Genomic DNA, 19,312 nt, shown 5'->3' with positions numbered 1-19,312 from the left:
GCAAATCCTGCAGGACAGAGTGATGACTCAGTAATCGGGTTCCTGCCACCCACATGGGGGATCTGGATTGAGTTTCTGCCTTCCGGCTTCTGACAGGCCCAGCCCCTGCAGTTGTGGGCATTTGGGAACTGAACCAGGGGATGGGGGCACTCTTCCTCCCCACCCTTCACCTCTCAAAAACTAAAAATCACATACAAAGAACATATAGGGATTGCACTGTGGCTTACACTGCTACTTGGGCTCCGCATCCCATTTGGGAGTTGTCGCCTAGGATTGAGTCCCGCCTCGCCTTCCAATCCAGCTTCCTGCTGATGCACCTGGGAAACAGCAGAAAATGACGCAGGTACTGGGATTCCTGCCATCCATGGGGAGATCTGGATGGAGTTCCCGGCTCCTGACTTCAGTCTGGCCCATTCCTGGCTACTGTAGACATTTGGGAAGTGATCCAGCAGATGAAAGATCTCTCTCTCTCTCTCTCTCTCTCTCTCTCTCTCTCTCCCCCCTCCTCCTCCTCTGTGAGTGTGTCATTGTCATATGCCTTTCAAATAAATTTTTAAAAACCTGTTTTTAGCTCATATTCAAACATAATATATAATCTGTCTTATCCCATTTGTGCTGCTGCTACAACAGAGCAGGTACCTTGTGAAGAACAGACATTTATTTTCTCATAATTCCAGAGACGAGGAAACCCAAGGTCAAGGCACCCACCCTCTGATGAGAGCTGCTCTCTGCTTCCAAAATGCACTCTTGAAGGCTGCATCCCGCTAGGGGCCGACACTGCCCCCACGTGGCAGAAGGTGGAAGAGCTAAAGGACCAAACCCAGCTTGCAAGTTTGGCTCAATTCCCAGGGTCAGGGCCCACATAACCCAAACCCTTCTCCCAAGGCAGCCCCCCTCCACACACACTGCTGCACTGGGGGTTGTTTCCCCAACACATGAATTCTGGGGAACACAGTCAGACCGCGGCACCAGATTTCTAAGGTTGGTTTTGGTTAATGTCACCGCTAGAGGTGAGATTTCTTGGAACTGGTTTGAACTAGACCATAGCAGACTAGGAGCTTCAGAGCCAGAATCCTGGAGCATCTTAAGGCTCAAGGTTGGGCCGGGGCTGTGGCGTAGCGGGTAAAGCTGCCGCCTGCAGTGCCAGCATCCCTTATCGATGCTGGTTCAAGACCCGTCTTCTCCACTTCTGATCCAGCTCTCTGCTATGGCCCGGGAAAGCAGTAGAAGATGTCCCAAGTCCTTGGGCCCCTGAACCCACATGGGAGACCTGGAAGAAGCTCCAGCTGTTGCAGCCAATTGGGGAGTGAACCAGCAGATGGAAGACCTCTCTCTCTCTCTCTGCCTCTCCTTCTCTCTGTGTAACTCTGACTTTCAAATAAATAAATCTTTAAAAAAAAAAAAAAAGCCCAAGGCTTTAAAATCTCCTGAGTCTGCGTATGCCCTTGAGTCTATCAAAAACCTCACCACTCCACGTTCTTTCACTCCAAATTCTGGCAGAAATTCCTTCTCTGGCTTTCCCAAAGCATTGGAGTTTGCCCCTGGATTTTAACTCAATGTCCTCATTTTTTTCTTTTATATTTATTTTTTATTTATTTGACAGGCAGAGTTAGGGGGCAGCAGGGAGAGAGAGAGAGATTGAGAGAGAAGGAATCTTCTATCTGCTGGTTCTCTCTCTAAATAGCTGCAACGGCCAGAGCTGGGCCAGGTGAGCATCTTCCGGGTCTCCCAGGTGGGTGCAGGGGCCCAGGCACTTGAACTATCTTCTGCTGCTTTCCCAGGTGCATTAGAAGGGAGCTGGATCAAAGGTGGAGCAGCTGGGACTTGAACTGGTGCCCATATGGGATACCGGCACTGCAGGCGGAGGATTAGCCCGCTGTGTCACAGCAATGGCCCCTCAACGGCCCTCATTTTACAGTTGGGTAAAGGACACTCACACTTCCTTGGGAAGCAGCCCGGGAAAGTAGAATAGCATGTCCTGCTTTCCTGCTACGTAATTTTTCCTTTTAGAGATAGACTTTATACTACAGCCAAAATCAACGGAAAAAGAAGTGGGGAATCCGCGAGTCCCCTAGCGCTTAAGCGCGAGGGTTGTTGGGGATGACAAAAATTTTTAGTCTGTTGTACTTGTCCATAAAGGCAGAATGTTCATCCAAATTCAACGCCACCAGTCTGATCCACATCAAACTACGTTGAGGACCGGAGCAGTTTAGTCCAGGATCCTTCTCTCCTAGCTCATGTTCCTATCGGAGTCTAGACAGGCACAGACCGGAAGTGACTCTCAGTCGCGGGGCGGGGCCGGAGCGAAGTACCTATCCCGGCGGCTCTTTGGCCGGAAGAGGAAGGTGCAGCTGTTAAAAGGGTCCCCTTCCAGTTCCAGCCGCGCTGTGGTTGTCGCTGGCTCTCGAGGCGGCGGCGGCGCCAGTTGCGGCGGCGTGTTGTGAGATGCCGGGCGGAGGCCGCTGTCCCGAGTGCGGCTCGGCTGAGCTTGTGGAAGACTCGCACTATTCGCAGAGCCAGCTGGTGTGTTCCGACTGTGGCTGCGTGGTCACTGAGGGGACCCTTACCACCACCTACAGCGACGAGGGCCACCTCCGAGGTACCTGTGCGGGTCCTTGCCTGGGGTCGATGGGGTAGGGGGGGATAGCGCGCGTTCCCTAGCTCCGCGCTCCTTGTCCCGCGCAGCCCTGAATACGGGAGCAGACGGGCTTCTGCAGGCGGCCAGGGACTCCCATTCGCGGGTTCCCCACGCACCCAGGTTCGTCCTGGGTACAAGGAACGTTGAATAAACGAAACAGAAACCAGTTCCGCTCGACCTGCCCGGTCTGGTCGTGGTGGACGGTCGTGGGTCAGTTCCTTGCAACTATAGCACGTTAGGGTTAGGGTTAGGGTTACGGTTTGTTTAACCGAAGAGCTTTTCATTGGCACAAATACTCCCTCTTTTTTTTTTTTTTTTCCCCTCCCTTTGCATTGCTTTTCAAATCCCTGACTAGTCCAAAATCCAAAAATCCGCAGCCAGGAAAATTGCTTGGGTTGGGTGTAAAAGAGAGAGACTGAAAAGCTGGTGCTCTTTAGAGAGACTGCTGTGGTACCAGCCTTCCTCGAACTCCGTATCTGAGACTGCTGTGGACGGATTGCGGGCAGGGCAGGGCAGGGCAGGGCAGGGGTGGAGAGAGCTGGGCTTGTGTCCCAGTGGGCTAAGCTGCTGCGTGGGACACCTGCAGCCTGTCCCAGTCCCAGCGACCTACTCTGCATCAGATCCAGCTCCCTGCGAATGCTGCCTGGATGATGGCTCCCGTGCCCGGTCCCTGCTGCTCCTGGGGGAGACCCAGGTGGAGTTCCAGGCTCCTGACCTTAGTCTGGCCCGGCCCTGGCTTGGTGGGCATTTGGGGAGCGAACCGGCAGAGGGACGATCTCTCTCTGTCTCTTTCCGTCTTTGTCTCTGTGCCTTCCAAGTAGATGAAAATAAAATCAAAGCTAAGTTTCAGAGCTGCTCGGAGACTGGAATTCTGCCCCTGGCCCTGGTGTGGGTGCGGGAGCGGGGCTGTGATGCGGGAGGGCTGAGCGTGTTGTTTCTTGTCCGTGATCTTGCAGAAGTCACGTATTCTCGGAGCACAGGGGAAAGCGAGCAGGCGAGCCGCAGCCAGCAGCGAGGTGAGAGTCAACCTTCTACGGCGCAGTGGCTGTCACGGGAGCTGCCCCGTGGGCCCCACCGGCGGCCTTCCTCTCCTGTTTTCAGCATCACTCGTGTCGGGTAGAGTAGAATGGTGGGTGATGAGCAAGGCCGGAGACGGCTCCGAGAGTGGCAGCGCGTCCGTCTAAGTGTTGGGTCTGCTCAGCATGTTCGAGGTTGCCTCGAGGAGCCTGGATCAAACCAGCCTTCAAACGGCAGTGGGCTGAAGTGTGACTTCTTGCCACCGAGGTGTTTGCGCCTTTAGAATGACTACAGGGGGGCCGGCGTTGTGGCGTAGCGTGTTAAACTGCCTCCTGTGACACCAGCATCCCGTATGGGTGCCAGTTTGAATCCTGGCTGCTCCGCTTCTGAGCCAGCTCCCTGCTCACATGCTTGGGAAAGTAGCAGAGGATGGCCTAAGTGCCTGGGCTCCTGCACCCACGTGGGAGACCCAGATGAAGCCCCTGGCTTCAGCCTGGCCCAGTCCTGGCCATGCAGCCATCTGGGGAGTGAACCAGTAGATGGGAGACCTTTGTCTCTCCGTCTCTCCCACTATGTAACTCTGCCTTTCAAATTAAATAAATAAATAAATATATTTTACTTAAAAAATAAAAGCAGTGGCTTCCCCAGGCGTCGCTCCTGTGGGTGCAGAAAGATCAGTTATGTGTGCATCCGTTATCCGAGGCTAGCTTAGCAGAATATGCCGGGTGCTGCACAGGCGCTCCCGTGCCCACTCTAACTCCTGCCATGGGTCTCCCAAGGTCTCCGCCGAGTGAGAGACCTGTGCCGCGTTCTGCAGTTGCCACCGACATTTGAGGACACGGCGGTCGCCTACTATCGGCAGGCGTACCGGCACTCCGGCATCCGCGCCGCCAGGCTGCAGAAGAAGGAGGTGCTGGTTGGGTGCTGCGTCCTCATCACCTGCCGGCAGCATAACTGGCCGCTCACCATGGGGACCATCTGCACCCTGCTCTACGCAGACCTGGACGTGTTTTCCAGCACCTACCTGCAGATGGTGAAGCTGCTGGGGCTGGACGTGCCGTCCCTGTGCCTGGCAGACTTGGTGAAGACCTACTGTAGCAGGTGCCTGGGGCGGGGTGGGGCGGGGCGGGTCCCGAGACCTGAAGTCCTGCCTGTGGCTGTCTCTGACCACAGCCCACCTAAAAGGGCGTGGGAGGAAAACATCCTGTACCGTGCCTGCTACTAGGGGGGCTGACAGCACTGTGCGTTTCTAGAGTGCTGTGCTTTTCAAACCTCTCTGCCTCCCCAGCAACCTAATGACATAGGACGCGTGGGTGTTAGCCTTGGCACAGGGCTGCTCGGGGCTGCGTGCGGCAGCCTGGGCTCGGCAGGTTGTCTGCCAGTGCAGCCCAGCAGGCGTCGGTTCGTACCAGGTTAGAGACGGAGCCTGCCTTCTTGGGAAGCGGCCCTGTTGTTTTCCAAGGGCACTGGTGGATTTGAAGCGTGGTTACTCCCTAGCTGGGTGACTGTGGGCCAACTTTTCAGCTATAGGCATGCGAAACAGGGAGTGTGTTTGCTTACGTCAGGGCTGGGCAGAGCCATATTTATAAAACGTTTGCGGGCTGAACAGAATGTTCGCCTGCTGATGACTGAACCTGGAGGCCAGCCCGTGGTTGTCCTGGGAGGGCTGGACCAAGGGATGTCGCAGGCCTCATGGGCCCTGCGGGCTGGCCCTTCCCCGCACCTGGTGTAGATGAAGCGAGTGCGTTGGAAAGCACTCACGATGCCTGGCGTTGGTCTGCCTTTCGCCTAACGAGAGAAGATAGCCTGTTTGTTCTCAGCACCCTCACCTCGCTGCCCAGTGAGCGCGAGCGGCCCCGGGAGGACGGGAGCGGCCCCATCTTGAATGGCCCGCCTTTCCTCACTCAGCCCCGAAGGCCTGACCCTCCCTGTGGTTGTTTCAGCTTTAAACTGTTCCAGGCCTCCGCCTCCGTGCCGGCCAAATATGTGGAGGACAAGGAGAAGATGCTGGCGCGAACTCTGCAGCTGGTGGAGCTGGCGAACGAGACGTGGCTGGTGACCGGGCGGCACCCCCTGCCTGTCATCACGGCGGCCACGTTCCTGGCCTGGCAGTCGCTGCGGCCCTCGGGTCGGCTGACGTGCTCCCTGGCCCGGTTTTGTAAACTGGCGAGCGTGGACCTGCCCTACCCTGCCTCCTCCCGCCTGCAGGAGCTGCTGGCTGTGCTGCTGCGGATGGCCGGGCAGCTGGCCTGGCTGCAGGTCCTGAAACTCGACAAGCGGTCTGTGGTGAAACACATCGGGGACCTCCTGCAGCACCGCCACACGCTGGTCCGGGCGGCCTTCCGGGACGGAGCTGCGGAAGCGGAGGCCCGGGAGCCGGGGCGGCAGGGGCCGGAGCAAGGACAGGGCGAAGAGGCGGCGGCGGCGGCGGCGGCGGGTAGCTCCTCGGGTCTGCCTCAGCGGAAGCGGCCAGCCAGTCCTGTCCCCCTGCTTCCCCCCTGCATGCTGAAGCCCCCCAAGCGGATCCCTCCCACCCCATCGGTGTCCACGGTCACTGGAGATGAGGACATTTCTGATAGTGAGATAGAGCAGTATCTGCGCACCCCCCAGGAAGTGCGGGAGTTTCAGAGAGCCCAGGCTGCGAGCCAGGCCGCCGGGCGTGTCCCCAACCCACCCTGACACACAGCCATGGCGGGACAGGAGCCGGGGCCGCCTCACCTCGTCCCATCGCAGCTTGGTGATGGGCCTGTCTTCTGGGGAAGTGAGTGTCTGTGAGCACACAGGCGCTGTTTGTCGTTGGGACGAGAGGGGCACGGAGTAGGAGTCAAGAGTGCAGGGAGGGCTCGGGAGGAGTGCTCCCTATCCGTTGGTGCCGGGTGCGAGTTGTGTCTGCCCCTGGCCTGTGGATGCCTTTCTCTTCAGCGGTTGGGGACGTGTCAGTCCCTCGCTCCCGGTTTGAGTTGGACTCGGTGCTCCTGAGGTTTCTAGAGGCCCAGCGGGGCGTCCCTGCTGCCTGTGGAGCAGTCGGCATTGCCGGGGCGCCGGCATCGGCCCTCGGAGCAGCAGGAGCCGGGGGTTCTGGGGCCCATGTCCTTTCCCAGGCATCGGCGGGTTTGTGTGTGTGGTGTCATGAGATCCTGGGTCTCATAACAAAAGGACTGTGGGTACACTAAGGTTATAGCTTAAAGGGCTTTGCAAACCTTTAATATATTAAAACAAGAGGCATCTGCTAGAAAACATTCTATTGTATAAAACTTGAGCCTTTAAAAACATGTTTTCTTTGGCACTTTTCATTGCCTCCCTCCCCTTTCCCCAGCGTATTGCAAAAAGCTCTCCAGTGCTAAGGCATTGGCAGGGTATGTAAACAGCAGCCAGCATGTGTGGAAGAATAATACAAAGCTTTTTTTTTTTTTTTTTCCTTCTAATAGTCTGTGCAGCAAGCATAAATAACAGGACCCATTCCAGCGGGCATGGGCCTCCTCCCCTGCCCGCGTCCTCTTTCACTTGGTGATCGGGCCGGCTTGACACGGAGGCCGGGAGGGGACCCGGCCCTCCCCTGGGTTTCCAACCGCTCCTCACAAGGACACCATTTGGTCCTGTGGTAAAAGGGTGGGAAAAACATGAGTGCTGGTGTTGAACAGTGGTGAAGGCACAGTCCCTGCTGAGCAGGGGTCGGGGGGACCCCAGCGGCCTCTGTGAGTCGGGACACTTCGTGGCATCCGGCAGGCTCCGCTGGTAGAGCCCGAGACGGAGCTTCCGGTACAGCCTCCCAGAGGCAAGGACGCTCTTCCTTCACGCCGCGGCGGTGCGGGCCCGGGTGAGACTCGGGTCTCGCCGACTGGCCCAAGAGCTTCAGCCTTCGTGGTGCAGCTCTTCCTCCGAGCATCCGTCGTGGTGTGTGGTGTGACTCAGTCCTGCCGGGACCCCAGGACGGTTCCCTCGGGTCATGGCGGGCACCAGGCAGGCTCGGCTCCCAGGAGTAGGGCCGCCCCGTCTCCTGTGCCGGGCTCTGAGCTCTGCTGTGTATTTTGTGGGCCTCTCCTCTGGGAAGCGTGCCTCAGCCCCAGCTGTGCCCTTTCCCACCTGCCCTCCCTACAGGACTGGTTGGTCCCCAGTCCTGCTGCCCTCCCCTCTTGCATAGTTAGTCTGAAAAGCAGCACCTGGTCCCCTCCCATTGGTCCTAGTCACCTGGCTCCTTGCTAGGCTGGCTCCCTTTGCCAGAAGCTGGGGAGAAGCCATGCCCTAAGCGGCCGACCTGCAGAGGGAGGTGGTGAGCGGACAACCCAGTCCCCAGCGTCCCTGGTCATCTGTGCTTTTCCTGGTAGGGTTGATGTCAGGGGTGGGGGGTGGGGGTGCTGAGGCAGGAGACTTCTTGGGCTGGGCCTCCCTGGCAGGGTACCCCTAGCTTGACTGTCCAAATTGGCCTGAGCTGGACGGAAACAGGTTATGTGTGTTTCTGGGATTGTCTGTCGCTGCAGCAGGGGCATGGCCTTCAGGACAAGTGACCAGCCTCTGCCTTTCTCCTTTTCCCCAGCCTGCCAGGGCTACAGGTGAGCACCCATGGGCACCTGGGCCGCAGTGGGAGGGGCTCAGCCCGTGCGGCCAGCCTGTCCTAATGCATGGCCCACGCCCACCCTAGACGGTGGTCTCACTCTTCCAGAGGCCCGTCTTCATGCAGGCGCCCCCAGCAGCCTCCGCCCCCGTCACATTGACGTCGTCATACTTGCCCCCCTTGGGGGCGCCATTGAGGCTAGCGGTGTGCAGCGGGTACGAGCGGCGCTTGCTCTCCTTCTCCAACGCGCCGCCACCGCCGCCGCCCCTGAGGTTGTCGCGACTGGCACTGCGGTGCTGGCCCGGCCGGCCCAGGTCGGGGAGCGGCGCGGCGCTCGTGTCGCTGCCCTCGGACGGCGTGAGCGCCGGCTCGCCCTCCCGCTGCAGGCCGGCGCCCGGGCTGTTGCGGCTGCTGCCTGCGTAGCTGTCAGACGGGCTGTTGTGCAGGCTGCCGCTCTCGCTGGACAGCAGCTCGGGCACTGCGCCCCCGCGCAGGGCTTTGAGCCGGTTCTTGCCGCCGGCTTCCGCGGCGCGGTGCCCCTTGGCCCGGCTCTTGTGCGCTCGGCGGCCGTGGTGCAAGTTGTTGGAGTGGCGGGGAGCGAGGCTCCCCCGTGAGCCCACTGGCTCTGGTTCCCCTTCCCCGCACACCGCCACGCCCGCCTCGCATGCCTGGCTCTGCGCCAGCTGCAGGTTGGTGAGCTTGCAGGGACCCGGGGGCGCGCCGGCGCTGCAGCCGCTCGGGGAGGACTTCAGCGAGCCTGTGGGCCCCTCTCCCGGCACCGGGGATCCATCTTCTGGGGCGGCGGACAGGGTCCGAGCAGGGCCGTGGGAGGCCGCGGGCGAGGCAGGCGGGCAGCAGGCGCGCCAGGAGGCCCTCACATCCCTGCGCCTGGCACAGTGGTGGGTGAAGACGAAGAGGCCCAGGGCCGAGGCCGCCACCCCGTACAGGCAGCTGCACACCACGCGGGGCAGCCAGCGCTGCGACACGGCCAGAGCCCCACAGGCCCACATGGCTAGGTAGAGGAAATGCGTGGTCACCAGCGCCCCAAGCTGCACCCCTGGAGAATAGAGGCCGTCGCTGTCCGGGGGCGCAGGGGTCACCACCCCTGTGCTCCCGGTTGCCAGAAGGGAGCCCGAGTCGCTCAGGAGGGCGCCGCTGCTCCTGAGCCGTGCGGAACCTCTCAGCTCCTCCCCAGGCTCCGCGGACAGCCTGCTGCCAGCGGCCTTTGCGCTGTGTGCGGGAGGCCCCCGCAAGCGCAGCCCTGCGCACAGGAAGTAGATCCAGGTGATGAGCAGAATCAAAGCCACGGGGATGTAGAAGGCTCCAAGGCTCGGACGCCACACCAGCCAGCAGCTGAGGGAGATACGGGCAGGGCGTCAGGGAGGGGGTGTGGGATGCGGGCTATGGGAGTGGAGACAGACGCTGGCTTGTGGGCGTGGGTGTGGGTGGGTCACCGGCGGGGTGGACCCCGGCCGGTTGTCCCGCCAGGGCAGGAGTGCTCACTAGGGACTGTGGTCGCGGTAGTTGTGGATGTTGACAGCTGCAGTGACGCCACAGATGATGAGTGGGATTCCTCCGGCAATCAGGTAGAACCTGGGGGTCAGAGAGGCACCCTTGACCTGGAGGCGTCTCGGCGCCACGATCTTTGCCCTTTGACTCTGTCAGGGCTGCCAGGCCCCCTGCAGAGCAGACCCAGCTTGTTCTGGGGCCAAGACCATTCTAAGGGATGGCGTTCTCTCTGACCCCAAACAGCGCAGGCGTCAGGAGCGCCACTCGGTTCTCAGACCCCTGCCCCATGCCCTTTTGGACTCACTGCCTTTCCTGGCCTTGTCAAGCCCAAGAAGCCTGCAGGATGCACCCCTCCCCCACCCCCAGCCTTGGGTAACCCGGCAGCACCCAGGGCTTGCCTCTTCTGGCTTGGGAGAGTGATGTCCTCAGACTCGGGGCCACCCCTCTCCCACAGCGAAACACGTACCGGAGCATGGGTCGGGGAGCAGGCAGGGCAGGGTCCCCGTCCTGTGAAGGGGGCGGCCTCCAGGTGAGCTCCTTGTGGAGGACTCGGGCCTTCACTCCCATCCAGAGCAGTGTGGACAGAGAGGAGTAGTGCAGAGTGATGCCCACCTGCAGGGTCAGCGCCGAGGCTGGGGGACTGGGCCGCTGCTCCCGGCATTCCCCCAGCACTCTGCCTCTCGCAGTACTTCCCGCCTGCACCCCCACGGCTCGTTCTCTCTGCAGAGTGATGGCGCTGGGCCCCTCTGCGGAGCCTCACTTTTCCTCCCGTGCATCTCCCTGCCCCACCCCAACCCCCAGTCGCCTCTGCTCACCGCCTGGCAGGCCATCTGGTAGTTGGTGAGCGTGATGCCTCCCGCAAACACGGCCGAGGTCATGGCCATGTGGAAGCACAGGTTCAGCAGCATGTGCCAGCTCTTCCGGGACACGTGGATGCAGCTGCCCCAGAGACAGCCTGAGGTCAGGCCCACGGGGGTCCCAGGCCCACCGGGACAGCAGAGGGGCGAGGCCACGAACGGATGGCTGTTGGTGTGCACGTGCCCACATGCAGCAGAGGCCGTGGACATGAAGTCCTCAACTCCCCAGGTGTGTTTCCAACCCCAGAACCTTCACCAAAAAGCATGCTAACAAGAGCCTGAGGGTATCACGTGGGCCCTGCCAGTCCTTGGGGCGACCCACTGCCTGTCCCCACGCCCGCCCTCCCTACAGGAGCGCCCACCTGTGGTTGAGGATGTAGGTGATGATGGTGGAGAAGAGGCAGAGCAGCAGCAGGGCCGTGCAGGGGTACACGACCGGATGCAGCCCCACGCCAGGGCCCCCTGCTTCCCTGGGGAAAGCACTCAGCTCCTGGGGGAGGGGCAGGGAGGGGAAGTAAGCAGCCTGCACGCCTTGCCAGCGCCCTGGGTTGGAGTTCTGCTTCCTGAGCCCTGCCGGCCCCCGTCCTGAGCTGTGGAGCCTCGTCCATCCTGGCGGGCAAGGGTGTCAGCACCGGGCGTCCACGCTCAGGAAGTCGGCCTTAGGGAGCAGGAGTCCACTGCCGCCTTCCCCGTCCCAGTCCCCGGCCCTTTCTGGAAACTTCTCAGACATGAGGACAGAGCGGGAAGCTCTGTCCTCTGACACTGCTGCCTGCCTGCTCAGAGTCTGCGAAAGTTGGGTACAGAATGGGATGCGAGAGGGGGCTGAGACAGCGGAGATCTGTTCTCAGGTAGTTTTAGTCACACCGTGGACCCTGGTCCCCGTGTCGTGGAGCAGTGGGTTAAGCCACTGCCTGTGGCGCTGGCATCCCACATCAGTGCCAGTTCCAGCCCCGGCTGCTCCACTTCCGAACCAGCCCCCTACTAATGGCTTGGGAAAGCAGCAGAAGATGGCCCAAGTGTCTGGGCCCCTGCCACCCACACAGGAAACCCAGAAGCAGCTCCTGGCTCTTAGCTTCAGCTTGGCCCAGCCCCAGCTGTTGCAGCCATTTGGGGAGTGAACCAGCGAATACAAGATCTCTCCCTCTCTCTGTAACTCTGCCTTTCCAATAAATAAATAATCCTTAAAAAAAAAAAAAAAAAAAAAAAAAAAAAAAAAAAAAAAAACCTGACTCTGGGTCCCAGGAAGTGCAGGCTGTGGAGGCCAGGCTGGGTAGTTCCAGATCATCTCTCTCCCTGGCTTCACCTGAAAGGTGTGGCCCAGACCAGAGGCCAGGTCCCCCCACGTCCCGCCAGCTGAGGCTGCATCTGCGTGGGGCTGCTGTCCTTTATTTCCCCGTGGCCACAGGGCACCCACACATCCCCTGCACATGCTCAGTGGCCCCTTGTTTCCCGCCTCCCAAAACTCCCTCTCCCCCGGCCCTCTGCCGTACTCACCATGAGCACGGCCACGTTGCCCAGGTGCTGGCAATGCAGGGAGCTGACATTGGGCTGGCTGGAGCGGAGCTGGCAGCCCTCAGAGCTCCAGCCCCCGGACCCCTCCTGGCTCCACCAGGCCGCCACGGGCTCGACACCCTCGGCCCAGTGCCGCAGCGAGACGGCCACGGGCTCCGTCAGGTTTCCCACGCCGCAGCCACCTGTCGAAGCCACACGGAGACACAGCAGGCCATCAGGGAGGCTGGCGAGGGGGCGGGACAGCAAAACAGCTGCTGTGCTAGGTGGGCAGAGTTAGAGGTGGGGCTGGGAGGCTGGGCAGAGCGGTGTGGGGGCATCTGGCAAACAGAAGGTCAAGGACAGGCCCAGGCATGGGGGGAGTGGACGGGCTCACTGATGGGGAGAGGGCAAGGTAGGCTTCTGGGGTTGGGCTGCAGCTGCGTCCATCTAGGCTCTGAGCGAGGTGCCGGTGCAACATGGCATGTCTCGCCTGCACCCCTTTGCTCCCTCCTGCCCTGTCTGTCTTCCCTGCTGTCTCTGGAAATGCCAATGGTCCCAAAGCCCCCCCGCCCACCATGGCCTCCCGAGAAGGCTTCTTTCCAGGGCTGCCTGCTCAGGGACTTCTGTCTACAGTTGTGCTGGGGTGTTCCCTAACTAAGCCTTGCGTTGCTCAGTGACACAGCAGCCTCTGTGGGGCACAGACATGGCCCAGACAGGCATGTGGGAGGCCTGGTGGTGGTGGGAGTGGGGGTGCTCGGTCCCTTACTGGTTCCTGCAAAGATGACAGGGGTGGCCACGCCGCGCCTCTTGCCAGGCCCTGCGACTCCAGGGCGGGAGGCGTTGCCATGGCTGCGGAACAGGCGGCCGTTTCGGAAGACGAGCAGTTGCAAGGTGCAGTCGGGGGGTACCGGGGGAGCCAGGGCAGCCGGCAGCGATGAGAACAGACTGGGGGGCAGCTGGATGGAGGCCAGGGCCACGCTGTTCTGGGGGCACATGGGAGCTCCTTAGAGACACTCAGGACATCCCCCAGCCCCCTCCTGTCCCCCCCTCTCCCCGCACTGTCCTGGAGCCCATCCCCCAGTCCCCACCTTGATGTGGAAGGAAGACAGGGACACGTTGGGCCTCCCGGTGGTGCAGCGAAAGCGCAGCTGCTGCTCAGCCAGGGGTTCGGGCTCAGGCTGGAGGCTGTGGCCGGGGCTGCTGGGGCGCCCGCCGGGCAGGCTGACCTCCCTCCGCTGGAAGGCCGTGCAGGTGAGACCCACGTAGCTGTGCGGCTTGACGAGGTAGGCCTCCAAGGCCACGTTCCTTGAGTTCTAGGGGCAGGGCACTGGTCACACGCTGCCCCTGGCGTCCTCCCTCGCACAAAACCGAGCCTCCCACCCTCCCTCCTGTCTCGCTCAGCTCTGCAAGAGCAGGCCCCACATCCAGCGCTCTGTCCCTCCCAAAGTGCCCAGCCCAGGACGGAGCACGTGGAAGACGCACCCTGTGCTGCTTCACTGGCAGATGACTCCAGCGAACGGGAGATGTCACCCTCCTCTCAGGGGCCTGCCCCTCCTGTCCCTTCACCCCCCTTCTGTTTCTTCTGTCACCAGCCCCTCTCCTCTGCACTGCCCCAGGACGACTCCGAATGGGACACAGCATGGCTCAGGGCCTGCTCACGGTAGCTGTCCTCGCTAGTGGAGTCTTTGGCAGGTGCACACCCTGGGGAGGGGGTGGGGCGTTCCCATCTCTGGATGGGGAGGGCCACTCCCCTGCCCCTCCCCACACTCTGAGGACTCTCCCTCTATCGCGAAGCCCCGGGGAGGGGAGCGCATTACCACAGAGATGTGCTGGGCGTGGGGGCTGAGGGCGGCCCCGCCGATGCGCTCCAGGGCTCCCACAATGCCGCTGCAGGCCTTGTCCTCACGCTGGGCCAGCCACAGCAGGTGCTCGTCCACCAGCATCAGGTTGCTGGCCATGTCCACCATCACCTCCACCAGCTGCGGGAGTGGGCGGGCAGGGCTGTCACTGAGGGTGGGAGTGGGGTTTGGGACACGGGAGTGGGGCAGGACCGAGGCTTGAGCGGGTTGGGGGCTGGGGCGCAGGGAGGTTCACGGGCTCCCCTGTTACCTCTTTGATCTGGTCAACGTAACCCAAGAACTTCTGGATCATCTGAGCCACGTAGACTACGTCCATCATATCTGAGAAGCTGGCGGCCTCGGCCGTGTACACTCGCAGCTGGTGGGCCAGGGTCAGCGCGTTGGAGGCGTTGATGGGCATCTGGGGGTAGGGGAGAAAGAGGATTGCCTTGTCCCTCCTGCCCACAACTGCCCCTGGGGGGACCTGCCCCTGGGAGCTGGTGCTCGGGGTGACACTGCCGGGGTAGGGGTGAGGGGTGTGTGGTCCACCTGCTGGGGTAACCGAGACAGGAGGAGGTGACCGCCACAGCCTGTGCCACCCACTTGGATGGGCAGTGGGGCTGTGTTTTTATGTGTCGGTAGTGGACAGAGTCGGGGGAGGCCTGAGCCGCTTCCTCAGCGTGGCCTTGGTGGGGCCGAATCTCCTGGACTCCCGTGGGAACTGACAGGGGACGCCGGGCCCCGTCCACCCACAGGTGTGCACGCCGTGGGGAGCTGAGGCGTGCAGCCTAGCAGCCCGGAGGCTGGGGATCCGCCCCTGGGGCCTGCAGGCTTCTCCGTGTCCCCGTCCCCTAGACCCGGCGCTGGTGGGCCCCGCCCTCCTCCCCTGGCCTCACCAACACAAAGGTGTAAAGCACCCGGGTGATATCGTTGGTGTGCAGGCAGTGGGAATAGTCCCCTGGCTCCCAGCGGCCGGCTCGGTCACAGCGGCGGGAGGCTCGGGTGCCCGGGGCACCCCCGCTCAGCGGCACCGAGGTGAAGGGGTACTGCAGGCAGGACTGGTAGGCGGTGATGCCAGCTAGTGTCCGAGGCCACCTGGGGACAGAGGCGGGAAGCTGCCAATGACCCAGGGTCTTTGGAGCAAGGCACCACCCTCCCCCACCACCTGCTGCCCTCAGAACCCAAATGCCAGGCTCCTGGGGCCCGGGGGAGGGGTGCAAGAGAGGGGGTTCTGATGCCCTCCAGGGGTCCCCGAGATCTGCACGGTGCTGTCACAGGTGATAGGATTCTTTCTGGGCCTCAGTGTTGCCAGCTGTACAGTGGGGAGAACAGGGCCTGGCCACCTAGCAGACGGGGCTCTTAATGGAGGGAAGCCCCCAGGCACCCTTCTGTTCTTGGACAGCACCCTGCCCATCGGATGGTGACTTCAGACACAGAGTAAGGTCCCTGGAAATGCAACAGCGAGGTTTTGGGCTGCATGACGAGGGGGCGGGTGAGCTCCATCTCAGGCTGCAACCAAGGCAAGAGATGGGGAGCCCCTGCCACCTGTGCTTTCAGGGGCAAGAGCCAGGCTGGGGCAGGGGGCAGGGGGCGGGGCAGCGTGCGGGCCAGGGGTCCCGGATCCCTGCAGAGAAAGCAGGCCTGCACCTGAAGTCCCCGCGGTTGTTGGCGACACGCTCGGCGGGGCAGTAGGAGGCGGAGGTCTCCAGCACCACGATCTCCACCTTCCTGCTGGTGTTGCCCTGGGCCGTGGCCACGGAGCACTCCCACTCGCCCGAGGCCCACACGCCGATGTGAGACAGGGTCAGCTCACTGCAGGGCGGGCGGGCTGGCTCAGTGGGGCGCTCTCAGGCCAGCCACGCCCCCCCCCCCCCACCTGTCCCCTGCACGAGCCTCAGCCTTGGTTCTTTAACTGAGCCAGGCTGTGAGCACACACACGCCTCCTCTCCTGCATGCCCTGGATAGTCAGAGCTTGAGCTTCCAGCTCCCCAGCTCCACGAGCGAGATTCTAATCTGCCCTGCGTCTGACTGTGGGCCTCCACTCAGAGCACTCAGGGCTCAGTCCTGGGCCCACACAGCCACCCTCCGCGGCTGGGCACGGCCCTCCGGGCGGGCTCGCGGCGGGGCCTGTACCTGGTGATGAACGTGCAGTCGTGGATGAGGCTGTCGGCCAGGAGGACGCCCGCCTGCTCGTCGCCCTGCACGAGGGCCTGGTTGTGGTACCAGCGGATGCGGGTGTCGTTGCCCAGGTAGCTGGCAGAGCACTGGAAGGGCAGCCGGTCGCCCTGGAACACCACTTGGCGCAGGGAGGGGATGAGGTGGTGGGTGTGCAGCTCCAGGGCCCCCTCTGTGGGAGGAGACATGGAGCAGGGGGCCTGAGCATGAGTGAGACCCCGGGAGAGGTGGTTGGGGGGGCGTGAGAAGAGGCCAGAAAAGAGCCAAGGAGGAGCAGGTGTTCTTGGGACAAAGCACAGGTGCCATTCTGTCTGTCCCCCTCCCTTCTCTGCATCACCCCAGGGGGTTGGGAACACAAACTAGCAACCCCTGAAGGAAGGGAAGGGAAGCCAGGGAAGGGAAAGGGAGCAGCCCAGCCTACAGCCACGCTCAGGGCTTAGCTAAGGGAGGGGGCTCTAGGGCTGGGGCCAGAGGCAGGCAGGGCTGGGGAGGAGCCCCTCACCGCAGCGGAGCTGGGCCTCCCGGAGGCTGCCCAGGGCCTGGGTGTGCAGGGCGCTGGGGTAGGCACACAGTGTGCGCTCCGACAGCTGCACCGAGTGATTCCGCGCCCAGGGCAGCAGCCAGAGCAGGTGGCAGTCACAGGTCAGGAACTCAGTGCCAAAGTCCCTGCAGGGCGGGAAGAGGGAGGGGGTCAGTGTGGGCTCACAGGTGGGGAAGGGCGAGCGTGGGGCTGTGCAGGCCCTCCCCCGGGCACAAACTGGTGAGCGTGATGGTTTCAGAAAGAGTCTGCTTTACTTGCTCCAGTGGTGCCCTCCCCCCCACCCCACTGCCATGTGGCTCCCTCCTGGGCAGGGGAACGGGCCCTGGGCTAGGAAGACACTCACACAAGCTTGAGGGCTGGCAGCTCATCAAAGACCCCGGGCTGCAGGCTGGAGAAGATGTTTCCAGATATATTTCTGCAAGGGGCAGAGGATAGTAAGGTACGGGAGAGGGGGGTCTTAGGGTGTCCCTGGGTCAGAGAGGAGATGGCCTGCTCCTCTACTCCCTCCACCCTGTATATGGGACCCTCCTCCCCCCCCCTCCCGCCCTGGTCCAGGCCTCCTTCTGGGGGTGGGGGGCCTCCCCCGCCCGCACTCACAGTCGCAGGAGCCGGGGCAGGCCCTTGAAGGTCTCGGAGGTGAGACAGCCAATCCGGTTGTTGGAGAGGTCTCTAGAGAGGCACGCACAACCTCAGGGGCATGAGGCTACGCGGCAGCACCAGGACCCCGCATGCGTGGGCGTGGAGGGGTGGCTGGGGCTTGTGTGTGTGTATGGGAGTGGGGTGTGACCAAAAGTAGATGGGCCAGTGCCCTGAGCAGGGAGGCAGAGCCAGAGAGATGGGCGGTGCGTAGGGGATCCCAGGGCACTCCTCAGGGGTGAGGGGCAGGCTGGGGGCAGGGGGAGTCGGGACGTGCCACTCACAAGCGCTTCAGCTCCCCCAGGCCCAGGAAGGCTCCAGGCTGCACCGTGCTGATGATGTTGTTCCTCAGGTCCCTGTGGGAGGCAACACAGAGGCCTCACCGCCCTCCCCTCGGGGCCACCCCGAGGCTGTCGGGGGCAGGGTAGCCCTCACTGCCTTTGGGTTCTGTTGGGACTTGGTTTCCTCGGAAATCTCTGCTCTGCTCTGCACTGGCTGGGGACGGTGGGTTAGGGACGCCCCTTGGACAGGTCTCAGCCTCCCTGGCTCCCCTGGTGGCGGTTGGGGGAGGGGGTGAGGCACTGGTCAGAAACACCTTAGAGAAGGCATGGGGACTGTGAGGCGGGGCTAGAAGGCCTGGGAAAGCTGGGACCGTGACCGGGTGCCAACCGGGGCCAGAGTGAGCACTGCACCAGGGGGTCCCGCAGGGTGCTGCTCCCGGGGGCATCTGGAAATGGCTGTCCCAGCAGGACCCACCCCACAGAGGTCGTGACCAATCAACAGCCCGCCTCCCACGGAAGCCCAGGGGGCCCAGGCTTGTTCACAGAGGAGCCCACAGCGGCGTGGAGGGAAGAGGTGGAGGAGGTGTGGCTCCCAGACAGGAGGGGACAGTGGCCGGGGCTCTACTCTGGGCGGGGGCAAGGGGACAGGCCCCGTCCCACCTCCTGGGGACCTGCCTGCCACCTGGCAGGCCAGTGAGGACCTAAGGTGGGTGCTGGCCTAAGGACCTAAGGACCAAGGTGGGTGCTGGCCCTCACCCGGCCTCTGTGCTGGGTGCAGCCAGGGACAGAGGGGCCTGGAAACCCGGCCTCATCCTCAGCAAGGGATGGCTGGTGTCCTGAGGGCGGACGGGCCTGGCGGCACACAGCCTGCATGGACAGCTTCCTCCCTTCACGGCTGTCCCTCTGTGCGGCCCCCACTGTGCCCCTGGCCCCTCGGGGTCTGGCCGTTCTCAGGGCTCTGCTCCCGCCCGGTGCAGGATGGGCAGGGGGAGACACACTGCTCATTGTGTCGCTCCCCTTCAAGGGCTGCCAAGGGCCGGGGCCGCAGCCCCTCCCTCGCCCTCCCCCCCCCCCCTCACGTTCATTCTCATTTCCTCCGGCCCCCTCCGCAGCGCCCCCCCCCCCGCCTGCCCCACGGATGCTCTGCAGATGGGAGCCAGGCGGCCCCCAGGGCCCAACCCCTCTCCCTGTCCTGGATTTCCTGCAGCTGGCCGGGGCCTCTCTGAGCAGGGAACTGCCACCCAGTGTTGGCATTCTTCCCCTTGCATCGCACCCCTCCACAGGGGTTTTGGGGGTAACCATGGGTGCCCTGGGTGCCTGAGGAGTGGCCCAGTCCTGAGGGGTGCCCGGGGCCTCCTGGGGCTGGAGGCCATGGGACCACAGAACCTGGCGGCCTCTGGACCTGTACGTCCCCTCTACATTGGCTGTTGGCACCTTCTCATTAGCATATCCTTCTCAAGACCTGATGGCGGCCAAGGGCACCCATGCCCACCAACACACTAAGCCAGCACTGTGCACACCATTTCCGCAGCCTGTGGCTCCCAGGCTAAGAACACCTGCTCCAGGGACCGGCGGAGTGGCGCCGGGGCTCAAGATACTGCTCGCCACGCTGGCAGCCCGTATTGGAGTGCCGGTTCCAGCCCGGCTGTTCTGCTTCCCATTCGGCTTCCTACTGATGCGCCTGGGAGGGTGGCAGGTGATGACCCAGGTGCCTGGGCCACTGCCACCCACGTGTGGGAAATCAGATGACGCTCCTAGATTCAGCCTAGCCCAGCGC

General features: G+C 62.5%; 2 protein-coding genes across 3 annotated transcripts in view; one reads left to right on the top strand and one right to left on the bottom strand.

Moving 5' to 3' along the window:
- Positions 1-2,343: 2,343 nt before the first annotated feature.
- On the top strand, positions 2,344-6,927 carry BRF2 (BRF2 general transcription factor IIIB subunit). The gene is made up of 4 exons (XM_002720786.5): positions 2,344-2,599; positions 3,595-3,654; positions 4,435-4,756; positions 5,599-6,927. The coding sequence occupies exons 1-4, from the start codon at positions 2,446-2,448 to the stop codon at positions 6,332-6,334; spliced, it is 1,272 nt and encodes a 423-aa protein (XP_002720832.3). The 5' UTR covers positions 2,344-2,445; the 3' UTR covers positions 6,335-6,927.
- ADGRA2 (adhesion G protein-coupled receptor A2) overlaps positions 6,831-19,312 on the bottom strand; it is a 36,077-nt gene continuing 23,595 nt past the window's right edge. The window contains exons 3-19 of one of the 2 annotated variants that reach the window (XM_051832363.2): positions 17,539-17,610; positions 17,216-17,287; positions 16,962-17,033; positions 16,580-16,743; positions 16,036-16,249; positions 15,550-15,714; positions 14,799-14,997; positions 14,174-14,323; positions 13,882-14,043; positions 13,153-13,377; positions 12,831-13,047; positions 12,068-12,267; positions 10,936-11,063; positions 10,532-10,739; positions 10,183-10,328; positions 9,711-9,800; positions 6,831-9,560 (exon numbers count right to left, since the gene is read on the bottom strand). In XM_051832363.2, the coding sequence (XP_051688323.2) occupies positions 8,291-9,560; positions 9,711-9,800; positions 10,183-10,328; positions 10,532-10,739; positions 10,936-11,063; positions 12,068-12,267; positions 12,831-13,047; positions 13,153-13,377; positions 13,882-14,043; positions 14,174-14,323; positions 14,799-14,997; positions 15,550-15,714; positions 16,036-16,249; positions 16,580-16,743; positions 16,962-17,033; positions 17,216-17,287; positions 17,539-17,610 (3,754 nt within the window). In that variant the 3' untranslated portion in view covers positions 6,831-8,290. The remainder of the gene's footprint in view (positions 9,561-9,710; positions 9,801-10,182; positions 10,329-10,531; positions 10,740-10,935; positions 11,064-12,067; positions 12,268-12,830; positions 13,048-13,152; positions 13,378-13,881; positions 14,044-14,173; positions 14,324-14,798; positions 14,998-15,549; positions 15,715-16,035; positions 16,250-16,579; positions 16,744-16,961; positions 17,034-17,215; positions 17,288-17,538; positions 17,611-19,312) is intronic. The other variant, XM_051832364.2, reaches the window with a different exon arrangement.

This window comes from Oryctolagus cuniculus, chromosome 2, assembly GCF_964237555.1.
Source record: "Oryctolagus cuniculus chromosome 2, mOryCun1.1, whole genome shotgun sequence".
Classification (NCBI taxonomy): domain Eukaryota; kingdom Metazoa; phylum Chordata; class Mammalia; order Lagomorpha; family Leporidae; genus Oryctolagus; species Oryctolagus cuniculus.
The sequence above is the reverse complement of the archived record's forward strand: the minus strand, read 5'-3'. Positions and strand labels throughout refer to the sequence as shown.

Coding starts and splice junctions, on each gene's coding strand:
- BRF2 (XM_002720786.5), top strand. CDS start 2,446: ATGCCGGGCGGAGGCCGCTGTCCCGAGTGCGGCTCGGCTGAGCTTGTG. Junction 2,600..3,594: donor CGACGAGGGCCACCTCCGAG/GTACCTGTGCGG, acceptor GTGATCTTGCAG/AAGTCACGTATTCTCGGAGC. Junction 3,655..4,434: donor GAGCCGCAGCCAGCAGCGAG/GTGAGAGTCAAC, acceptor GGGTCTCCCAAG/GTCTCCGCCGAGTGAGAGAC.